Below are 21,737 nucleotides of genomic sequence, written 5' to 3'. Positions count from 1 at the left end.
GAGGGAAGGAGGGAGGGAGGGAGGGAGGGAGAGGAAGACGATGGAGCCACTACGAGTGCGAGAGTGACGCGACGACCTCCTCGCTCACAGTGCAATCATTAGAGGCGGTCCGACTGGAGCCGCACGCGTAGAAGCGGCCGCGTACAGAAGCAACAACAACAACAACCACATTGATATCTTTTTAAGAGCGCACAACACCTGAGCGCAGCGCCTGCCGGGGGGGTCACGGCCACACTGTGAACAGTCTGATGCGACGCCACAACGACCAGCAGGCGAGGAGCAGCCGAAGCACCCACAGCATGTCCTGACGTCACGACGGACGTGGAGCCGGCCAACGTCTTCCCCGTCGGCGTGTGGCGCTTCTTCTTCTACGTGAGGCGCGGCGGGTCAGCGCGAGCGTGCCGCCTGACATGCTCCCCCCGACCGGCGGCGGCACTCCCGTCGCAACGCATCAACTCGGTGCTATTTCTTATTATTATACATCACGGCCTTCAACGTTTGACGCTTCGATGAGAATTCCGATTATTGTGCGTGGTTATCACGACGATCAATCCGACGATTGCTCTAGAGAAGGCATTCAGTTCTTCCTTCCGTTTAAATTAATAGTGTGAACATGCATGTGAGCAGAAAGCAAAACTGAATCCTTTTTAGCAAGTACACACACTTGTGTCACGTAGAATGCTGGGAGATGCTGGGAGTACAGAACTTAAGTTTTAAAGCTCTAAGTGGCTTTTTGTTTTACCTTAAAATTTTCAGAGAAGTTCCGTTCACGGCCGTTGAGTTCTTGGGTTACTTGAACATAATTATGTTATTTTGCTCCCGCTCACGTGGATCCCTCCGTCTCTGTTTAAGACCAGAACACCGGGGAATCCCCCTTCTGGAGTTTGTCATCAACAGGAGAGCAGCGCCCCACTATTCGGCTTGGTTACGTTCATCCTGAATATTTGGAAAATTTATAAGCCAAAGATACTTTGGGAGAAACCCGCGTGTCTTGCGTCTGAGGCTGGGAGGCTGGCCTGGCCTGGTAAGTGACGAATCCTGGCCTCGGCTTGGCCTGGCCATCTGTAGCGAGGACATCTCGGTCCTTTCGCGTTTCATGGTATTCCTGACCTGTTTGTGACTGACTCACGACACGGTAAACTGTTTCATACAGTTTTCCGCAGTTTTAGCAGAGGAAACGCAGAGTATGCTAGGATTTGAAGAACAACAAAAACGTCAATAATGCAATGAGAGGCTTTATACCATGCCCCTCAATTAATCAGAGACGTTCGAGGGAGGGGAAAATCCCAATTTCAATTGAAGACATTGGACAATTAAAACAGACACCCTGCCATGAGACCAAAAGCACCTTTTCTCATCAATTATCAGGAACTTTCTCCATGTAGTTCAATGTTCGACCTGGCCGGCATCACCTCGCCACCTGGGGGAACATTACCAAAAGCTGTGTCTGGGTGTCAGAGGAGAGAGAGAGAGACTTTTCGGAGGAGAGGAGGGTCAGTCATATGCCGAACACGTCTCGTCTCCCTCACATTGGCACTGGCCCGATAACCAACGCCTCACCGTTTCATCTCCATTTTTGTTCCAAATTTTCACTTCCGATTTCAAACACCGACGAGATCTTTTTTAGGATGGAGAAATATTTTTTTCGTCGTTCTGACCTAATGGTGAAGACTGCCTTATGACACAAAGCCCGACGGTAGCAGCCCAAGGGGCGCTGGTGTGAAGTGATCAGGTACACATGCCCCTACTCTCTCTCTCCCTCTCCCTCCCTCTACCCCCTTCCTTCTCCCTCTGTCTGTCTCTCTCATGCAAACACTGAATCGAACACCACCAAACTGCTTTCGCCTATTTCATCCAAGACAGAGACAGCAACCCCTCCCCTCCTTTTACTCTGTTTTTCTGCCCCCCTCCCCCCCTCTCTCTCTCTCTCCCTCTCTCTCTCTCTCTCTCTCTCTCTCTCTCTCGCTCTCTTTCTGTAACCCTTCTATCTGTACCTGGAATGGGTGGGGCAAAGTATGGAGTCGTCCCGATTACGTACCTATAACAATGGCAGTGGTGTGAGGCATGACCCCAGCCTGCCGGGCCTGCCGCCTGCCCTGCCCCGCGTCCACGTCCCGCGGAGCTCTGCTCTTGCGACACCATCACCTGGCTCCAATAATAAGAATAAGGATAAGAATAAGAATAAGAATAAGGATAAGAATAAAAATAAGAATAAGAAGAGGAAGAGGAAGAAGAAGAAAAAGAAGAAGAAGAAGGCGAAGAAAGGCATTGATAAACAATTGCAAGTGTGCAGCAGCTCCTCTGTTCAACACAACATAAGTGTGTAAAAAGCTTTAGTGCCTGTCTTTGACCCACTCGCACCAAACGCGCTGCACCTGACCTGAGCTTCTCTCCCTCTTCCCCCTCCCATATCTGGGTCTGCTCTACAGCGGCGTTCTGCATAAGCGTCATCAATTAAACGTGGAAAGGCAGTGGCGGTGGCTGCGTGCTCGTGTCGGTGGTGTTGGTGGTGGGCAGAGTATGGAGTAATTGCTGCAAACCCAACAATAGTTTGGAGCGGTTCCCACGAGGGGTTGATAACACCTGAATTGAGTGTACAAATTTCAAGAATTCGATTTGAATTGTCTTAAATTGAATTTGAATTGGACTATGAATTCGTTTGAATTATAGTGATTTTATTTTACTGAATTAGCGTGAATTGGCTTGAATTGACTTGAATTGGATATAAATTGCCTTGAATTGGGCTGAATTTGCTGAATTATTTTTGAATTCGTTTGAATTACTTTTGAATTATGTTGGATTAAATTGAAATTGGTCTGAATTAGTTTGAATTGGGAAGAATTAGGAGTGTACATTTGTCCGGGGAGTTAGGGACTATCCAGAAAGCACGTGCGATTTTTCTAAGACTCGTTCAGCGAAAAAGGGAAATGAGCGCCTGCGAGGCTCAAGGTCGGCCAGCCCGCACAACGCACATGCACTACATACGAGAAGTTGCCTACCCACCAGGCGCTCCGAGAGCTAGCACAGGATGAACTTGGCAGTTTTGGAACAGCGAATCACGGACGTAATTTGTGGATGATACCTTACCCACCCCTCGGGTTTCCACCCTTTTTGATGAGTTGCCATACCATGAACCTATTTTGGATCAGAGTTTTTGATCTTACTCGCCGTCCATCTCCATTTCCTCCTACCATGCACACAGCTCCCTTTGGGCGCGACCGTGCTGCGCAACGGCAGCCGCAGCCCGGCCACGGCCCGGCCCAGCGCGTCTCGCTGCTCGCTGATTACCAGCCCCGGCACGTTGCAATATCTCTCATTAATCGATCAAGTTCTTCATTGTTGCGATGAGCTGAGTCATTCGCAGCCCGCTGTGCACTGCAGTGTGGCTGATGCAGACACTTTGTCTTACCTCCGCGGGCGGTCTGAGTCCTGTGGACACACGAGTCAAGTAAGTGGCTTACCCTGCAGGCTCCTCAGCTATGTAGGGCACTTCTCTCTAAAAAGATATACCTCTCATACATTGTAAGACGTGTTCCGAGTTCCTCACAAACAACGTGTCAAAACTCCTCGTCAATTTGTTATCACATAAATTTGAGGAGGAGGGCCGACTGTCTGGTCTGCGCTGATTCTCGCTCTTCGTGATCAGCTGATCACTGCCCGCGATCCCCCGCCGGCTCTAGGCTAGGCCACCCGCCATGCTGTGCTGTGCTCGAGGCTCGGCCGTGCGACGTGCCTAACTGGCAGGCGTACGACCCTTGAGAACACACTTTCTTCAAGAAGTTAACATGTTCTGGACAAAAGAAAGAAACTGTTTTCTTAAATTTAACGTGTAACACACTTATAACCCGTCCTTATTATGGTGTACAATTCTCACCAAACCTACTTTAAACCTTCCCCAGTTATTGGATTTTTTATAAAGTTATAGCTTATTCGGCACTTGACTTGTAAAGATTAATGATGCTTCAACCGAAAAGTCGTGATAGGCCTCTAATACTCTGTCAATTCAAATGTGTACATGGTACACATTAAAGAAAGTGTACATGGCATGTATCCTTTAATTAAAATGTGTACATGCCCATGTACACATCTGTTAACACGTTGAGTCCCAGGGGGGGTGCTCATTACGGGTTATTGTGACCATACGTGTGGTCACGTGGGACTCAACGTGTTAAAGTGTACATACAACCGTTAGTATACATGCCATGTACACATTTATAAATGTGTACATAGGCATGTACACATTAGTTAAAGCATACATGCCATTTACACTTTATTTAATGTGTACTATGTACACATTTGAGTTGACAGAGTACTTTAAAAATGTGTGATTGGAGTGCGATTGGGAAATAATTGTGATTGTGAGCGTACAGCGTATGCGCACACTGCCCGCGGGGGAGTAAGTTCCCGTCATATCTCACAGACTGACTCATTCGCTCTCCCCCACGCTATATGGTTTTTGCACGATCTACTTCTGGCTCGTCACTCCACAATTAACATAATCTAGCCTCTGCCGTGCCGCTGTGCTCCGCTCGGCCCCGCCCCGTTCCGCCGCCGCCGCCCTGACCTTGCCCACGCTGGACGCGTGCCTCGCGCATGCGTGTCAGAAGTGCCCTAGTTTGTATACCTCATTCGGCGGTCTGGCGTCTGGCGACCCGCGCCTCCAGGTATAGTGCACCAAGGTGCACAAGGTCAACCAGAAGTAGTACTCTCTGGCTGGAGTGCACTCTCAGTGTACTCCGAATGACCAAGCGTGAGTGTACTCCTAGGAGTGTTTTCCAAGATAACCGCCCACGCACACTGAAAAAGACACTAACCCTGTAACCACACCACACACTCTACCTAGTCCTCGGTGGTACATATCACTGTGAAAAAAAATCTGATCACTTAACGTTTAGTGTCCAGATCGAGGCTTTTCCGTTGCACTATACGTCTCGCGCTGGGAGCTAAACGTGGCATCCCAGGCGAAGAAAATTTAGAGCACAGCACAAAATTCAATGGAAGGCCACGCAGGCGTGCGTACGGGCTTGCCTGCCCTTTCTTCCTACAGTGCCTTGCGGCCCAGTGTGAGTATGCAACCCGCACGCCTGCATACAAAATGCAGTAGGAAAATATAAAGGAAGGGGTTTGTAGATCACCCTGTAAAACCCCTTGGTTTTCGAATTTTCAAACAATTTTAACTTTGGTGTCACTGGTGCAGGCTCCTACTACCATGCTACCAAAAAATACAATAATCGATTTGAAAAATCGGAAATAATAAAAATCCCCCAGTTTTCCTCGGTTTTCCTGCTGGGTGTTGGGACAGAGGGTTGGGGTGGCGCTGGGCAGCCCTAGAAGGCCTTATCGAGATGGCCTGCGCGGCGCGCGCACGTCCCGGTGGCCACGCACCGGCCCAACGCCACAATTACATCCGCGGAATGTGTATGCGGTCGGGCTGGGCTGGGGCCGCGGGTGGGGCCGCCCTCCTCCCTCCTCCCACGCGCGCACGGACCGGGCCGCCTTCAGGCCCGGCCGGCATTAAGGGAGGTTGCAGCTCTCTATCGTAGGCGCGGGCTGTGCCGGCCGGCTGGTGGTCTAGAGGTTCACAGCCGCCCGCCACATTGACGTCACAATGGAGGCGCGCCGGATCTCTCTTGCGTAAAAGGCGCGCGCGGCCGCTGCCGGCTCGGCCCGCTCGGCCTCGCCCCGGACCGCAGTGCTCTGGCGCACGATGGGTTGCCTGCCCGCCAGGGGGACGCCGCCTCCCTGTGCTGGGCGGCTGGGCGCCTTTTGCCTCGGGGGTGATGAAACTCAACACGAAGGCCGCGGTGTTGTTTCGATACTCGATTTTATTAGTCCCTACGACGTCAGTACATTCGTTGTGAGGTCAGCCGGTGCGTAGGTACCGCCACATTTTCAGTAACTACACACAAGAGTGGAGGATAACACAGAGAGGCGCGAGCCTTGAAAAACATGGGTGTTATTTACAAGAGAGGTATAACGTTCTTACGCATACAAGAAATGTACGAAACACATAAACACAATGATCACAGACATTAATCAATTGTACACCATCGTGCACCATCATCGTCATCACATAAAATTGCTACATCAAATTACATATTATATTATGATAAATTAAAAATACATTAAATAAGATCAAAATTGTTTAAGACTACGAGAATGTGCAAATCCCCATTGAGCAGACCCACTTTTACTCTTCTCGTCGCATCTAACGTGAAGTTCAGTGGTTTTGAGTGTTTAAGTCTTGGAGGCATTCCTCTCCTTAATACAATGAAATATTTTGCGTATACAACCCCAGAGGCTTTAGCATTCGATCTGCCTTGTAACGTTGCATTTAAGCTTAGTATTACGTTCTGCGTCGACGTACGCCCCGCACGCTACGTCGACCGGGCACCGGCGGCAAACCAGGAGACTTTGAGTGGCAGGTTTGCTCCCCACCAAAAAGTCGCGTAGTTCGTCGCCGTCAGCAGAGATAGGAGCCTATCCGTATTAGATGGGCGCGCTGATGGGGTTGGCCCCTAGCGACGCGCTGAACCACCGACTGGGGTTGGAGGAGGCAACGGAGGAGGCGACAGACCACACCAGCCAGGCCAGCAGGGCGTAGAAGGCGGTGACCGTCACCCGGTGTAGCACGTACAGCCTGAAACGGAAAGAGAACAAGTTTTGTTTTTGGTTCTGATCTAGTTCGCACGCTATAATCAACAACGGTTCCAATCATGTCAGTGGTACCTCTGGTGGTGACGAACTGCCTTGGTGGCGTCGGGGTCCTCGTGGAGCACAAAGTTACGCACACCGGAAACGTAGTTCCGGAAGTAGGTCGGCCAGTCTACGGTACGCACGTCCATCTGGAAGCGCTTTCGGTCCTCCGGGCTGAGCTCGGCTGCGAGAGCTTTCAGGCTGTCGTTCCGGAAGTGCCACTTCCGGGTCGTGTAGTAGTGGAGGATCTGCAGACCGCCCTGTATCCGGCGCTGCAGGCGGACCATGCTGCGGGGGAGGGCAAGCGGCCATTTAAAGTGACAAAGTAACCAATTTTGTCCTCTCTCTGTCTCTCCCATTGCAGGTGACACTACTCACAAGGTGCGGTTGCCGGTGAGCAGCATCATGAGGTCGATGAAGTAGGCGGGGAGGAAGTGGAAGAACACGACGCACAGTACGTGCTGCCAGCGCGAGTCCTTGATGGAGCCGTCCGGGTACCACACTGCGCCCTCGGAGGGCGTCACCCGCGACTCCTTCTTGCACATCTCCAGCATGCCGCCCCACGTGATGGGGTTGTCGCCGGACTCGCAGATGTTCACCACCAGGGGCTGGGTCGGGCTGCAGAACGCACATTGCCGCAGTGAGCAAACAGCACAACTCGCAAAGTAGTCTCTGAGAATTTAGCTATACATCTAAACATATCTATGATGTTTTAGCTACGTAGCTAAATAATTTGTTATCCCACTTTTCATTTGATATTGGTTTAGCTACACAGCTAATCTCTTAACGCACCGCTCCCCCGCGCGCCAAACCTGCTGGTATAGACTTGATCGTCTAAAAATTCTCATGAGCTTACCGAGTTCGGCCGACCTTCCAGGCCAGGGTGATGATGGAGTTGATGACGATGTCGACGGGCATGAGGTCGGCCAGGTAGTGCTCCTTGCAGTGCATGGAGCGCACCACGCCCTTGGCGGCGGCCACGAGCAGGCCGGAGGGCCCGTTCAGGTTGTCGACCCAGCCAGGCATGGGCTCCTGCCACGCAGGCATCACTAGAGGAGAACGCCAAGAAATACAAACATTCAACAATCTGTAAAAGTAAAATTTGTCTAAAATGTTTTGGCTAAATTATCGGACAGTCAGTAGTGTTCAATGAATAGCATAAGCATATGCGTAGACTGTCCTTGGGCCCGGCCGGGGCCCCGTGGCCGGTGTGTTCAAGGAACCGACACTTCGCGTGTAATCTCCCGGGAGGTAGGCAACACATTCGACCGCTGCGGTCGCGGCTGCGCCAGACTGCGCCCACTTTGTTAGGCAACCCATCCGACGCGAGGCTGTGCCTGGCTGACACTCACCGATGGAGGGGCGGGCGATGCCGATGGGCAGCTGGTCGCTGAACGACGTGACGAGCTGCTCCGAGAGGCCCTTCGAGTAGGCGTATGTGTTGGGCAGCGAACCAATCAGCCTGGAATGAAGCAAGCAAGACGTCGGCATGAGGTCACTTTCAATCAATTTCATGTTAAAATTTAGAATGGAGCTAATATTGTTAGATGGATTTAAATATAGCTTTAACCTTGCCCATTAAACGTTCGTATCGCTCTGTTCTATTCCTGTCCTATACTCACTTGGGTGTGATGTCGGCCAGCGCGGCGGGGTTCACCCACTGCACCATGTCGATGACCTTCTCGGGGTTGGCGTCGGTCATGTAGGTGCGCTCCTCCAGCACCTCCTCCTCGCAGTGGCAGTAGGCGGTGGACACGTGGATGAACGCCTATGATGATAACATTGGATACCGTCGTCAGTATCTGTCCAGCGGTTGCCCGCGCTGAAGTCCCCGCCCTGTTCTGGTGAGTTTGCCCTCCAGCCTTGGTCCCCCTAGTGAAGTGGTCAGGGGTGCCGACCACCTCTCTGACAAGCGGACTATCTAAAAAAAAGTACATCCGTCATTCGCCTGTACGAATTTGCTATGGTTCGGGCTCTGCGAGGTCTCATGGCGCCTGGTGGGTAGGCAACACGTGCACTTCAGTGCATGGGGGTACTGCTGTGTGGCCTACCCTGAGTCTCGCAGGCGCCGAGCTCCCGTTATTTGCCGAATGGATCTGATGAAAACGGCCGTTTTCTCTATGGACCGATCCCAGAGCGCACCAACCGGTGCGCCCTGATACGCCTCACCGCAGCGCCTGAACTGGGGAGCCCCGGGGTAAACAGCCTACATACATGCAGGGGGTAAATGCCAAAAGGGGCCTGGGGAATCCCTCCCTCCCAGGTCCGCTTCATGCCTGAGATGACATGGTGTGAGTCGAGATGCCGGTCGGAACAGTAAACCGACCGGGTCTCCCCAGCGAGGGCCTGGGCCCCCCAGGGTCCACCTGGGCCCTCCCTCCTGTGGTGGGCGTGCCAACGTGCCAGCCGGCGGGGGATTTTCCTTTCCCCGGCGTTTTGTTTTCCTCGATCAGCGCACCGCACGGGACGCCCGGCGGGCGTCGACCTCTCGACGCCGGTCGTTCCAAACAGTCATTCCAGGCTTGTACTCACGTCCAGGCGTTGGATGGTCTTGGCGAACTGCAGCACGTTCCTGGTGCCCACCGTGTTGAGGCTCACGGCCTCCGCCAGGGTCAGGTCGAAGCGCACGTTGGCGGCGCAGTGGAACACGACGGACACCCTGGCGCCCAGCAGCGCGGCGTCGTCCCCGGAGAGGCCGAGTCCCGGCGAGGACACGTCGCCGGACACGGCCACCAGCCGCTCCAGGCGGCCGCCCAGGCCCTCGCGGCGCAGACGGTCAAAGGCCTGTCGGAGAGAAGGTAGAAGGGTTGGGTCAAGTAAGGGTGCGACAAATTGTTGGCATTTCATTAGAAAGGACAAAATCGCGCTTCACTTTGCCGCCCTTCTCGTGCGCCACTTGAGAAGCGCCACACTTCTCTAGAATTGAGCCCGGAGCCCGGTGGCGCTAACGTGACAGGAAACAGACATCCTCCTCGGCTAAATACAGTGCGAGAGAGACTATGCGCGCCCGGCGGGGACGTTGAACTGCCAAGAGCTCTCTGTCTCTCTTGCATCTCTTCACACACACACACACACACACACACACACACACTGCGACCTCTCTTCGGTGACCGCGTTTGGGCAGACCCCTGCCGATCGAAGGATAGGCCACCTGCTGAATTGCTATGCACTACTGAGAAGTCGTTTGCCTAACTACAAGGCGTCGTAGCTAGCTGAAGTGTCCTTTTTCTCTGTCTCTTTCTGCTCTATCTATCGCTGGCGGTAGACTCTCCTGCTGGTCTTGGAGGACAGGCAGGTTGGTCTCATGCGGGCAGATGTCATCCCAAAACGGCTAACTGCGTCGTAGGGGCCAAGGGGCCAAAGTGTGGTCAAGGCAAATCCCCCCTGTGACGGACTTTTTTGACAAAAACAAATCGACAAACAGACATACCCAGCGTGCGTGCGTGCGTCATTGCCACTAATATTTCCGGGTAATTTATCAATTCACTTTTTATTATAGCTGGTAAGAAAATTTAGTTCCTTGTACTGCCTTTAAACCAAGCAATGTTAGCATCTGAATTTTAAAGAACTTTCGACATTTGCAATAAATAGCTTCGCTTCCCCTGAACTGAACGGTTCTCCCGGGCGTGACCTCGACAAAGTGTAGGAGGCGTTGCTTTGCCGGGCCGTGTTGTGACAATGGCATTGCGCAAGAAGTTGTGCAGGACTCTCGCCGCTTGGTCGCTGCGGTCCAAGCTGCCGCCAACGTCCCACCGCCTGACGCCTCGCGGTACGCCACGCAGCATCAGTCCCTGTTGGACCCGACACAACGGGTGCGAGCCCTTGTCCAAAGCCACCTCCATGCATATTTCTCATATATGTCACCCATTCAGCCCTCACTCCTTATGGGCTTCACGTAGAAAAGCGTTGGGAGGACCTTTGCGCAAGTAAAAATGGTAGAGTTTTTCGCGAAAACGCACTGGAAAAAGGAAGGTAGGAATCAAGACAAGTTCGACCGTCCACTTTTGTTTCGCCCACCTTCTCAGCACGGCTCTGGCGCCTTCTACTGTAAAAAAAAGGCTCAAAAATATTATGGCTCACTTCGTTTACAGCCATAATTATCACAAGTTTGCTTGTCACTCCTATTTTACTCCCGAAAAGTATATGGGGGCAACACAGAAATCCGCGATTACATGATAAAAATAATTAGCCCTATCATTCTCATTTTCAAAACAATGACAACGACTGCGGTACTGTTTCGCCCCAAAAGTGAACCTCGTTTCCCCCTTTTCACTCGTATCATTTGTTATTTTGTGATTGTTTTCTTCATCATTATACCTTATATTTTCCCAGCGCGACTCGCGCGCGACCCGCGGTGACAGAGTATGACCGCCCCAGGTGCCGGACGTACCTGGACGCTGGAATTGCTCGTCATTTAGGTGTGTTGGCGGAAGTGTCCCCTCGTCCTATGGGAACCTGAGGAGGGGGCACGCACGGGAAACTGGGAGGGAGGTTTTAGAAGCAGAGGATGGAGAGACGTGTCTGGCACGCGCTATGTTTCAACACGTCAGACGCGCCTTATCTTATGGCTTAAGTACCGCGTAATTTGCAGGTCCTGCAGCCGCGAGCCTTCGCTCGGGCGCCGCGCTCAGTGCTGCAGTGACCTCCGGCGGCCTCGCTGCCGGCCTGGCTGCCGGCCTGCACCGCCTGCACCGCCTGCATCGCCTGCACCGACTGCGCCGGGACGGGAGCCCCTGAGCCGCAGTGAAAGTGCACAGGGCGTGACAGCCAGCCGCAGCCGCCATAAGGATCGCTTATAGAACTAGCTATATGTACGCCAGACCACGTCTCGCGTAACAGGCTTCGCGATATCTCACGAAACACTGTTACGCTGCGACGCGCCTGGCGCACATATAGCTAGGCCTGCGGCGCTGACACCCCAGACGAGTTAAATTTTACGATTTAATAGACCATTTTGTCGTTTTCACCTTTTTTTCGCCAAGAAATGCTCCCTAGCACCCAAACGGTGCGAGATAGAGCAAAACGGACAAAATTTTCGCCCAAAGGGTTCTACTTTCACGAGTCACCCCTTAGAAGCCCATAAAAAAATATTTGAAAAAAATAAATATTTTGCAACCTGTAGTTTTTGATTTTTTAAAAAGCCAATTTTTGAGCTAGAATGCTCATCTTCGAACTCGATCTGTCTTTTTATGATACAAAATGACCCTGAAATTCCCAGGTCGCTATCTCAATCCATTCTCGAGTTATCGTGCGGACAGACAAACACACAAACAAACAAACAAACAAAGCCACAAACAGAATGAAACTTTTTCGGTCAGTGGAGTAATGGGCTTCGCTAATCGCTCAGCCAAAAAGAAGAAAACAAACCGAGGCGCCGTGTCGTGTGGTACAGCACACCCACAAAAAGTGCATCACAAATAAAATTTATGGTAAATTATTGTGCCGCCCAACCGGTAAGAGGCTTTTGGTATGGAGGGCCATTATTTGGCCATCGCGGCAGTTAGCTGCGGCCCCGCTCGGCGCTGCCGTTGCAGAGGATCAGCGTGTTTTACGAGCAGCGATGATGCCCGTCGTAGAGGCAGATTGACACCTCCTCTCTCTCCTTCTCCCACTCGCTCAGCCTCTCCACACAAACCCGCGTAGCCCCCCCCCCCCCTTCTTGGGGCCTTTGACAAGACGACATGGAAACGGTTGTTGCACCCGGGGAGGGGGGAAACGACCGTTAAACTTTGTGGCAGCCGGATTACGGATCACCCGGATTACCTCTGGAGTATCCTCCGGATTACATTGCTTTTTTCTCTAGGATTACCCTGAATTACCCTTGACTTTCCTCGGATTGCTCGATACGAATAGACGGAGTACCCCGCGATACCCAACGCTATTATCGCCCAAGCCCTCGCTGTGTGGGGATGATTGGAGTCGAGACTGCAATTCAACCGTAAGTCAGCGTTCAATGAGTGCGGTCAATAGTCAGTTGGCCGCCCGCCGTCTGCTCGACCGAAGATTTACTCGACATGTACCGAGGCACCAATATCGGCTTGGAATAAAAAACGGCGCAAGTGCGCAGTAATTGTATGCTCTTTAAGACGCATATTAAGAGCGGTGAGTATCCCCTCCCCCTTCCATCTTCCCCCTGCCCATTGCCCCCATCCCTGTCGCCCCAGATAGATTCTTGAAAGGTTGACAATTTGAGCTAGAAACACATACATTGCTGTACGACCCCTTCCCCTCATTCAGCCTGGTGACCCCCTCCCCCCGGCCTCCTCGTTTACGCCCCGGCCCCCGCTGTTAATTGACTCATAATCCCTGCCCCAGGTAGGCGCGGCCGCTTTTCGGCGCCCCCAGACCCGCCTATAAAAGGTCACACTTCCTCTCTCGCACTCTCGCCTATGAACTCCTCTATACTGCCCGTTCTCCGACCCCAGTCCCGTCGCACTGTGCGGTGAATTGATTAACCTAGCGCTCGTTCCGATCACATCAATTAAGCGGGCGCGTGCCGTTGACAAACTGACGCCACTTTCGCGTTGCAATTTGCACACACAGCACTGTCGAGTTTCGGAATCTCGTCAAGAAAAAACAATCACATTCAAAATTCACCAGGTCCTTTATTTTTATTTTTTTCAGCCCCACCAAACAAACTTGCGTGTTCCGTCGCCTGTTCTCTCCACTCTTGAAAAAACTGCATCGCCAGACACTTCCTTCAAGTCGTAAGCCCACCCCAATTTCGCGAATAAATCGATTACACCTTTGGTCGAATTAAAAGGCATTCCGTATTCCGACGCTTTGTAGTCCATGGGAAAGGTGTGATGGTAGTTGTGCCAGCCTTCTCCACCACTGAATAGTGCAGTCCACTTTTCCTCCGCCGCCCTGATTTTCCTGTGTGTGACAAACATTTTACTTTAGCCTCGTTGTACGTATTGGCGGGTGGTGTTCAGCGGTGAGAAGCTCGAGGTTCATTCACTTACTCGTCGTATGGCTTTGTCCCGCCCCAATGAGCAAAACTGTTGATCGACCAAGTCGCATGGTACAACAAAGTGGTGCGAAGTAACCAAGTGACCATGAAAGAGTTCCACAAAGTTTCTTTCCAGGCAAACACCGGGACCAGCATCAACAGAGAATTGCAGGCAATGTAGAGTTGATAGTAGTACCTAATAAAAAGGGTGTAAAAAGACCACGCATTTTCTTTGTTAAGTTAGGCCTGTGACGAAGGTCCGAGGGAGGAGGAGCACGTACCTCTTCTGAAACATGACCAGAGGGTCTGCGTTCAAGTCTGACATGTCGAGCTTGCGTCCCTTCTCGGCCACGTCGGGGTGTTTGCGCAGCAGGAGCCAGCCAATGTGCGAGAAGAACAGACCCCGCGTGGAATTGTGAGGGTCGGCGTCTGTGTCAGAGTACTTGTGGTGGACGCGATGGTCTCGCACCCACACCCACAGACTGTTCTGCAAAACAGTTCCCCATCTCATCTTCTGAATCGCGCATTGGGCACCCGATACTACTAGGAAGCGAGCGATCCACAACTTCGGATATTCACAGGTCAAGCAAAACTAAGTATTCAGTATATTTTAGTCGACATTCACTAACACTTACGAGTATTTAATTGCATTCATCAAAATTCACAACATATTCAGTACAAATTTTAATTTATCGGGGTAGGTGTTCCGAGCTGTACTTTCTTTCTGGTTATACAGTACCGGATCGGATAAAGGCGTGCGAGCGCACTGTTAAAAGCTTACGGTAAATTTTACCGTAAGCTGCGGTGAGTATCGCTGTAAGTCACAGTGATTTTCCTCATTTCCCGTAACTTACAGTGATATTCACCGGAGCTTACACTGTTAAAGTCTTACGAAGAAAAATGCCAAATCCTTTGTAATACGAAGGATTTGGACGCTTCGTAGGGAGCAAATCCTTCGTAGGTACGAAGCATTTGGCATTTTGGTTCGTAAGACTTTAACTGTGTACGGTGAAATTCACCGTAAGCTTTTAACAGTGCGGGCATGCCTAAACTGACTCTCAGCAACGGCACCTTAATGTGTGGTCCTTTTCGAGTATGCAAGTCGTCCGCACTCTTTGCATACGGAACAGTATACCCAGAATAAAAGTGCGGCTTGGGATGCCCTCCACGGGTCACGAAAATTTGCACTTGTCGAACTCCTCGACAGTCGTGCTCTCGGTTTCCTTTGCTGTGTCTCCCATTACCTGCCCGGCGAGCGTGCTGAGGAACATGATGATCAGTCGCAGTGGTAACGTAGCTTTGTAAGTGCGGTGAGAGTAGTGCCGGTGTGCACCCATTGTAGTGCCCTTTGCCGACAACCAGTAGCAAACAAACCCTGCAAGACAACACGACAGTCGATCCCCCCGTTTGCAAACCAGAAAAATAAAAGTGCTGCCACATGGTCACCAAGGCATTAGGCGCCAATTTTCAGCACTTTTGGGGCTCTTAAGTGTCTCGACAGAGACATTCAACTTGGCATTTATTTAGCAACCCTTCAAAGGGCGAAAACCAGATCGAGGGGGAAATCACTTGCGAAATAGTACGTACACCTTCTCCCAAAAAGCCAGAAATAAAGGCAAAATAAAGACGAAGTAGAGCGAAATAGAGCCGAAATAGACGCGAAATAGTCGGTTAAATAGTTGCGAAACACCCCCTAACCCTAAGTACTGCGTAATAACTTGAAATACCCTGAAATAATCCAAACTAGGCGAGAAATAACTGAAACCTCAGGAGAAATAACCGAAATAGCAGGGAGAAATACAAGCCCAGTGGGCAGAAAAAAGTCAAAGTGATGTCATTTGACGTCAAGGGGGTCATTTTGATGTCATTTTGATATTATTTTGATGTCAAAATGATATCAAAATGACATCAAAATGACCCCCTTGACGTCAAATGACATCACTTTGACTTTTTTCTGCCCACTGGGAGGAGTCCGTAGGGCCTACGCTACGAAACCAAGTGATTTCCCCCTCGAACCGAATGCACACAATAGCAGCGCTGTTTTTCCCTCTTTCACACAACGCATTGGTGAAACAGGTTTGCACACTTTAAGAGTGTTTTTCTGCGCTTAGTATAAAGCACACTCCCTAGTGTGCAAATTTAGTCGTTTGGAAAGTATGCAAATTCTGTACAATTGGTTACACACTGGCCTTAGTAATAGTACAGGAAAAACCACTGTGGAAACTCAAGTAAGTGTGATACAGTCCAAACAGTTATAAGTGCGATACCAAGTGTATCACACTTAAAACTGTAGGACCACACTGAACTTTTAAACGTGATCTATTCGCGGTACTAAACTTTTCAGTGTGCTACATGTCGACGTGTCCGCACTGTCCATACAGAAAAGGCACATCTAAAAGCTGTCGGGGAACAAAGGTACATCTCTGTTTTTTGGTGATCTCTGCACACTCAACTTTAAAGGCCCCTAGCATACCGTTCGTATGTCCAACTCTGGTAAAAAAGTGTGCCAATATTAAACATTAGTTGAAGAAGTTTTAACGGAATATCTAATGTTTGCACACCAAGTGACGTGTGGTTCAGTTCGACATCATGAAGTGGTTAGTTTTGTTCACTTGAAACTGCACATCAATAATTGGTGGGCAACTTTCTCCATTTTTTACCAGTGTTTTACCAGAGTTTTGAGTGATACTCTAATTGAATGCCTATTTCGTTGGGATTAAAATGTGACATCACTCAATATATTCGGCTTATACTATAGGACATACCAAGGGTGAGCTAGGGGCCTCTGAAGTTAAGATCATTTAGAAGTACGGCCGTCACTCGTCAAACCTGCCAGGTTCAGCAAATGTGGGCTCTCATAGCGCCTGGGAGGTAGGCAACATATTGCCTGCAGTGCACGCGTGTACTGCGAGGTGGCCGACCCTTAGTCTCGCGGGCGCTGCCGAGCTCCCGCAATTTGAAGAATAAATCTGTGAAATAGCGGACGTACTTTCTGGACGATCCCTTTGTTCCCCGACAGCTTTCAGATGTGCTTTTGTTCCCTGACAGCTTTTAGATGTGCCTTTTCTGCATGGACACGTCGATCTGTGGTAGGTGGTATAGTTTTAAGTGTGATACACATGGTATTGCACTTTTAACTGTTGAACAGAATCAGACTTGAGTTGCCAGAGCATACCATGAGTGAAAAGTTGCACACTATATTGATTATAATTTCCTCTTTCCAGACACTTCAAATTTGGACAAAACCGTTATTTTCTGCACAAGGCTTCTTTGTTGGGTAGGCATGTTTTGTACTCACCAAACAATTTTGTTGCCCAGGAAGCCTCATAAATGTACAAGTAAGCTCCGTACACTGCTGCTATATGCAACAGGAGGAACCCGATTACGTTTTGCCACACGATGGCAGTCTTGAAGAATCCATTCCTGGGCTTGTCTGCGTTCGAGTTCAGCGGTGCAACCACTGGCTGCCTGGTGGTGGCGCTGACATCCATTTCGCGACAGGCTGTTCCAAACTATGACCGTAGAAAACCGGCGCCCGTCTAGCTACTGACCCACTCGATTTACTCGCGGGCTAAGCACTCTTTATCGTCTTTTCGTTTTTCCTAAACATGCGTCGCGAGACTACGTCAGTGTGTAACGAACGTCAGCCTTGGCACCCGAGGCGAAGGAAAAGGCGACTAATCAGAAAAGTCAACGAAAATTATTCGGCAGACCGGCACGCGTCCGTCTCAGTCGCACTCACTGACTCACTATGCTCGTTCGTCTTGCCCTGTACTCACACTCCGTCTCACACCCACTCTTACAAAGTCGGGTGATTGAATAAGTCAAAAGGGTACTTCGGTGAATAGAAAACGGCCAGGGAAGAGATAAGAACAAGTGACATTGTGCAGCCGGTGACCCTGGGATAGCCAGGGGCGTCGAACCCGGGTGGTATGAGTGCAATGCACCCCCCAAGTTTTGGCCGGGGGGGGGGGGGCAATGACAGACAAAATAATAGGAGATAAATTAGTAAGTATAACGTTAAAGACACTTCTAAAATCGATCATAAGGTGTTAAGTAGAATGGTTTGGCTCTGGCTTCTCGCTCGCTTTCGCTCGCGAGTTAACTCATTGTACTTTTCCTTCTTCCTTTAGCTCAGAATGGACTGACTTTAGGGTAGAATATACACTGCTGCAAGTTCCAATCAATATATTTGATACACTAAATCGACCTACTCCTCTGAACAATTGACGAAAAATTCAGAGTTCGAAAAAAACTGCTCTTTGCTCGCTTTGCTCGCGAATTTTGCAGTTACATATATCCTCTTTAGTAGGCGACGCAACGGTATCGACCATTAAGCGGACTGCCACTCCGGTCTCCTGGTTATTTGGGGTTTTCAGAGTAATTCAATATTCAACTTATAAATAATGACAGGTTTCAAAGATGAAAGCCCCTAGCAGGTAGGCAACTTTCATTACTTCGAACCGTTTGCCCCCCCCCCCCCCAAACGAAAAGTTGACCTGTCGACGCCCCTGGCGGCCCGGCCCTTTTGGCGGGAAGCAACAACGCCTGCTTTCGGCTACACCGGCTGCGTTGAATCATAACGCCCGCGGCGCGACCGCGGCAAGTGGAGAGTGACGAGTGAGTGTGAGGCGCCCTGGCAAGAGAAATGTGTGAAGGTCGCCGCTTATCTGTGTCTGGTGTCTGTCTGCTATGGGCTGGTGCGAGCAACCCCGGTTGCCCCGGGTGGCCCGGGTGCCCCGGGTGCCCCGGGTGCCCCGGGTGCTCCGGCTGCCCCCGGCCCGAGGCCTACCGCACCGGGGGCACAGTGTTGAGAATGTGACGCACAGCACCTTAAGGCCTCGGGCTGTGGGGTGGGGGGCAGGGCAGCTGCTGAGGTTGCCCGCCCGGCCCGGAATTTAAAGGGGGTCATTAGATGACCACTCCGTCTCTCTGGGGGAGCACGCCCGGCCGCTGACAAGCAGTTAGCAAACGTAATCGACCTATGGCTACAGCAGCCGATGCATGTCGGGATTCGGGCGAGGTGTTGGAAATGCAAGACGTGCCAACATTGTTAATAACATGCGACTTTATGGGACTGCTTTTTTACTTCTTCATGTGCAGGGAGCGTTTGCATCCGAGTTGCGAAGCCGTTGTCGGCAAACTCGACAGTCCGTGACCGCGAGGCGCGCGGCGGCGAGGGCCGGCCAGCGTTTGCTCTGCGCAGCGCAGGTGTCGCCAGAGCAGAGACACCAATACACCGTTACGAACAGTATGCAACCCACCCGCACACGATTGTCTGACTCATGCATACCCACCGATACCCACTCGGGGACAGCGGGAGTAGACAAACCCACCCAGCGCCTGCGTGCGCGTGCGCGTCGATAGTGCAGTATACAAAATCCGTGTTTTTAGCCACTTGGTATGACACTTTTTCCTCGACTTTTTGCTCACTTTGGATAAGGTTTTAAGTATTCATTTAACTAATCTGGAAATCTAAGTGTGTACTTGAATGCGGTACCCTGCATACCTACACGTATGCAGGAGGTACTGTGTACTTGGCAAGTAGGAGGTGGTGTGTACTTGACGTAGTACACACTAAATCTCCTCCATAAATGTACGGAGGTTTAAGTGCGTACTTGACCAAGTACACACTACCGCCAGCATACTTGCCAAGTTCACAATACCTCCTGCATACATGTAGGTATTCAGGAGGTACTGCATTCAAGTACACACTTGGGTTTCCCGAGTATCCCATCCTTCACCCAACTACATGCATTGAGCAGCCTCCGCGCATTTTGATGTAAATGAAACCTGCAACATCTGCAAGCAACATTGCAAAGAAATCCTGCCTTGTGTTGATTGCTTATGATCGAAAGGACTCCCCGGTGGCTGGCTCGCGTCGCGAGCCTCGCCCCTTAGGTCTTGGGTGCACAATGCACAAACAGGCACTGAGAGAAATGTTTGGTCACCACGGCCGAAAAATTTGGTTGCAGTCACTAAAATGGTGTTCAATCTGCCCCCTTAGTCATAACCATAGAACGTTCTATCGTGCTGGCTGAGCGTTCAGACGCTCTAACCAAACACTCCAGCCAGCACGATAGAACGTTCTATGGTTATGACTAAGGAGGCAGATAGAACACCATTTTAGTTATAGCAACCAAAGTATGTTTCTCCGTATGGGCGGTGACGTCCCGAAGCGTCTCTCGAGCAGGTAGACTGCGAGGATCGATTTGACGCAATATCGCAGAGATCGACTCACCGCGCTACTGTTGTAGGCCTAGCAGACAAGCGCCGTGGGCTCCCTCACGTCCCGTGAGTTGTGCCCCCCTCCCCTGCTCTCTACGTGGCGCCCGCCACGGCGCGCCCCGCCACGCCAGCCGTGTGTAGGCCAAGTTTAAGGTGGTCCCTGCTGGACCATAATGCGCTGTGGTCTGCCTGCCTATGGCCTGCGTATGGCCGGCCTACGGCCAGCCTATGGCCAGCCTATGGCCGGCGGCAGGCGAATGGCGCAATGCCTCGGGAGGGGCGAATGGTCTAGTTTTCGTTAATATACTCCGTGCGGGATGAAGTAATATTTCTGACCGCTCGGTGACCGCCTGCACCGCCCTTCTACTACTGACGTAGGGAACGTACTGCAAGGGTACATACCCTTTTCTCGGTCGCGGTCACTGACCTCCGCTTGGATGGAGAGAGTGTCGCGGTCGCGCTCTCTTTTTCGACGCGCTACGTTAGTGACTTATTTTTTCTCCACGGCGCGCGCTGAACTTGACCCTGCCCTGTTATTTGACTTTCTCCTCTTGTCCGTGTATATTTCGGGGATTCCCCTGGGGTCCTCCCGCTGGACGGCGGCAGCGGAGGACTCCGCTCTGCTGGTCTGCTCATGGATGACTCGACAGGAAAAAGGAGTAAACTAAAAAAAAAAAAAAAAGTTTATAGCCGTTTTTTCCCTATTGTCGACATAGCACGACAGTTTCGTTGCGAATCGTTCCGAATTTGATCTTATCGGCCCCTTCCAGGAGGCAGACCTTTATCGACTGTATTGTCTGTAATTTTTGAAGACCGTAACCTATGCATGATATATTTCATCCCGTTGCATATTTTGACCCTTCCCGCTCCTTGTTTAACTCTGCTAGTCTGCGTGTGAAACAACTTTTCGCCGCTCAGGGGTGGCGTGAGGTCCGGGTGGCAGGGGGCAGGGGGGGGGGGCTGCCCCCTTGGCTCTGGATTGCCTACGCCTACATACAGATGTTTTGTTAAGGAAGTTGCCTATTTTTCGTCTTCCCCGGACTGTTTTACGCTGCTAAATGTTGCACTTGCACACACTGACAAACAACTGCCACTGAAAGAAATTTGCAGCGTCTTCCGGCTCGGTGACGACCATATCACGGCTAAACGGCCACAGGCGAGAGGCAAGGGCGAAGAGGATCCTGCAGGGCTCCTCCGTCCTGCACCCCTTCCTCTAGGACGGCAGCTTTGTGGGACTGGCATCAAAGGTCCTATCCCCTCCTATCAAGAGTACGAATTCTGTATGCATCCCTAAAAGTTCCGAAGATTACCATGCAAAAAGCAAAAATGTAGAAGTATAAGGAAAATTTGTTAGAAAAGTTTTCCACGTTAAAACTAGTCGTGTTTACGGTGACGCTCGATACAGGGTGGCCGCTCTGCCGCGTTGTTTTAAAAAGGTAGACTAGCCCGCCCGCACCTATACCTCTCCCGTCCCCTCTCACCTCCCCTCTCCGTCTGCGAGCGGGCTAGTCTACCTTTTCAAAACAACGGGGCAGAGCGGCCACCCTGTATGGAGGGGTCGTGGCGTGGCGCTGCTGGTCTGGCCCGGGTGGGAATGACGAGCACATTTTTTGACTATCGGCGTGACTCGCACTGTGGCGATCGGGTGCCCCCGCCAAAGACCAGTAGTCTGAGTATCCGTGTTGTCTCTCGACAAGACAGGCCCACCTGGTCTCCCCCGCGGCGCTAAAGCAGACCAAACGGCCAGTAAGGCTGAGTAGGCGTGTTGCATCCGGACTAACCGAGGTCTCCCTGGTCTCCCACTACGGTCTGTCCATAAACTACATCAGCAAGTGTGTGACACTGTGACACCACTGTGAAA

General features: G+C 51.2%; 2 protein-coding genes across 2 annotated transcripts in view; both read right to left on the bottom strand.

Moving 5' to 3' along the window:
- Window positions 1-5,805: 5,805 nt before the first annotated feature.
- Window positions 5,806-21,737, bottom strand: part of LOC113215495 (putative fatty acyl-CoA reductase CG5065) — a 26,583-nt gene continuing 10,651 nt past the window's right edge. The window contains exons 3-9 of the mRNA XM_026435126.2: window positions 9,229-9,480; window positions 8,319-8,464; window positions 8,049-8,158; window positions 7,553-7,745; window positions 7,075-7,314; window positions 6,730-6,984; window positions 5,806-6,640 (exon numbers count right to left, since the gene is read on the bottom strand). Coding sequence (XP_026290911.1) covers window positions 6,490-6,640; window positions 6,730-6,984; window positions 7,075-7,314; window positions 7,553-7,745; window positions 8,049-8,158; window positions 8,319-8,464; window positions 9,229-9,480 — 1,347 coding nt within the window. The 3' untranslated portion in view covers window positions 5,806-6,489. The remainder of the gene's footprint in view (window positions 6,641-6,729; window positions 6,985-7,074; window positions 7,315-7,552; window positions 7,746-8,048; window positions 8,159-8,318; window positions 8,465-9,228; window positions 9,481-21,737) is intronic.
- Window positions 13,282-17,438, bottom strand: LOC113215510 (acyl-CoA Delta-9 desaturase-like). The gene is made up of 5 exons (XM_026435145.2): window positions 16,947-17,438; window positions 14,893-15,023; window positions 13,930-14,135; window positions 13,662-13,844; window positions 13,282-13,572 (listed from the first exon to the last, which is right to left on the bottom strand). Exons 1-5 carry the CDS (start codon window positions 17,137-17,139, stop codon window positions 13,317-13,319), a joined length of 969 nt encoding a protein of 322 aa, XP_026290930.1. The 5' UTR covers window positions 17,140-17,438; the 3' UTR covers window positions 13,282-13,316.

This window comes from Frankliniella occidentalis, unplaced genomic scaffold (assembly GCF_000697945.3).
Source record: "Frankliniella occidentalis isolate FOCC.00 unplaced genomic scaffold, Focc_3.1 Scaffold11, whole genome shotgun sequence".
Classification (NCBI taxonomy): Eukaryota; Metazoa; Arthropoda; class Insecta; order Thysanoptera; family Thripidae; genus Frankliniella; species Frankliniella occidentalis.
Note: the sequence above shows the minus strand (reverse complement) of the source record. Positions and strands in the feature narration are given on the sequence as shown.

What these genes read in the sequence shown, in the direction of transcription:
- LOC113215510 (XM_026435145.2), bottom strand. Translation starts at nt 17,139, where the DNA reads ATGGATGTCAGCGCCACCACCAGGCAGCCAGTGGTTGCACCGCTGAAC. An exon ending in TCAGCACGCTCGCCGGGCAG is followed by an intron (nt 14,136 to 14,892) that starts GTAATGGGAGAC and finishes ACTGTTTTGCAG; the next exon opens with AACAGTCTGTGGGTGTGGGT. An exon ending in CTGGTCATGTTTCAGAAGAG is followed by an intron (nt 13,845 to 13,929) that starts GTACGTGCTCCT and finishes CCTTTTTATTAG; the next exon opens with GTACTACTATCAACTCTACA.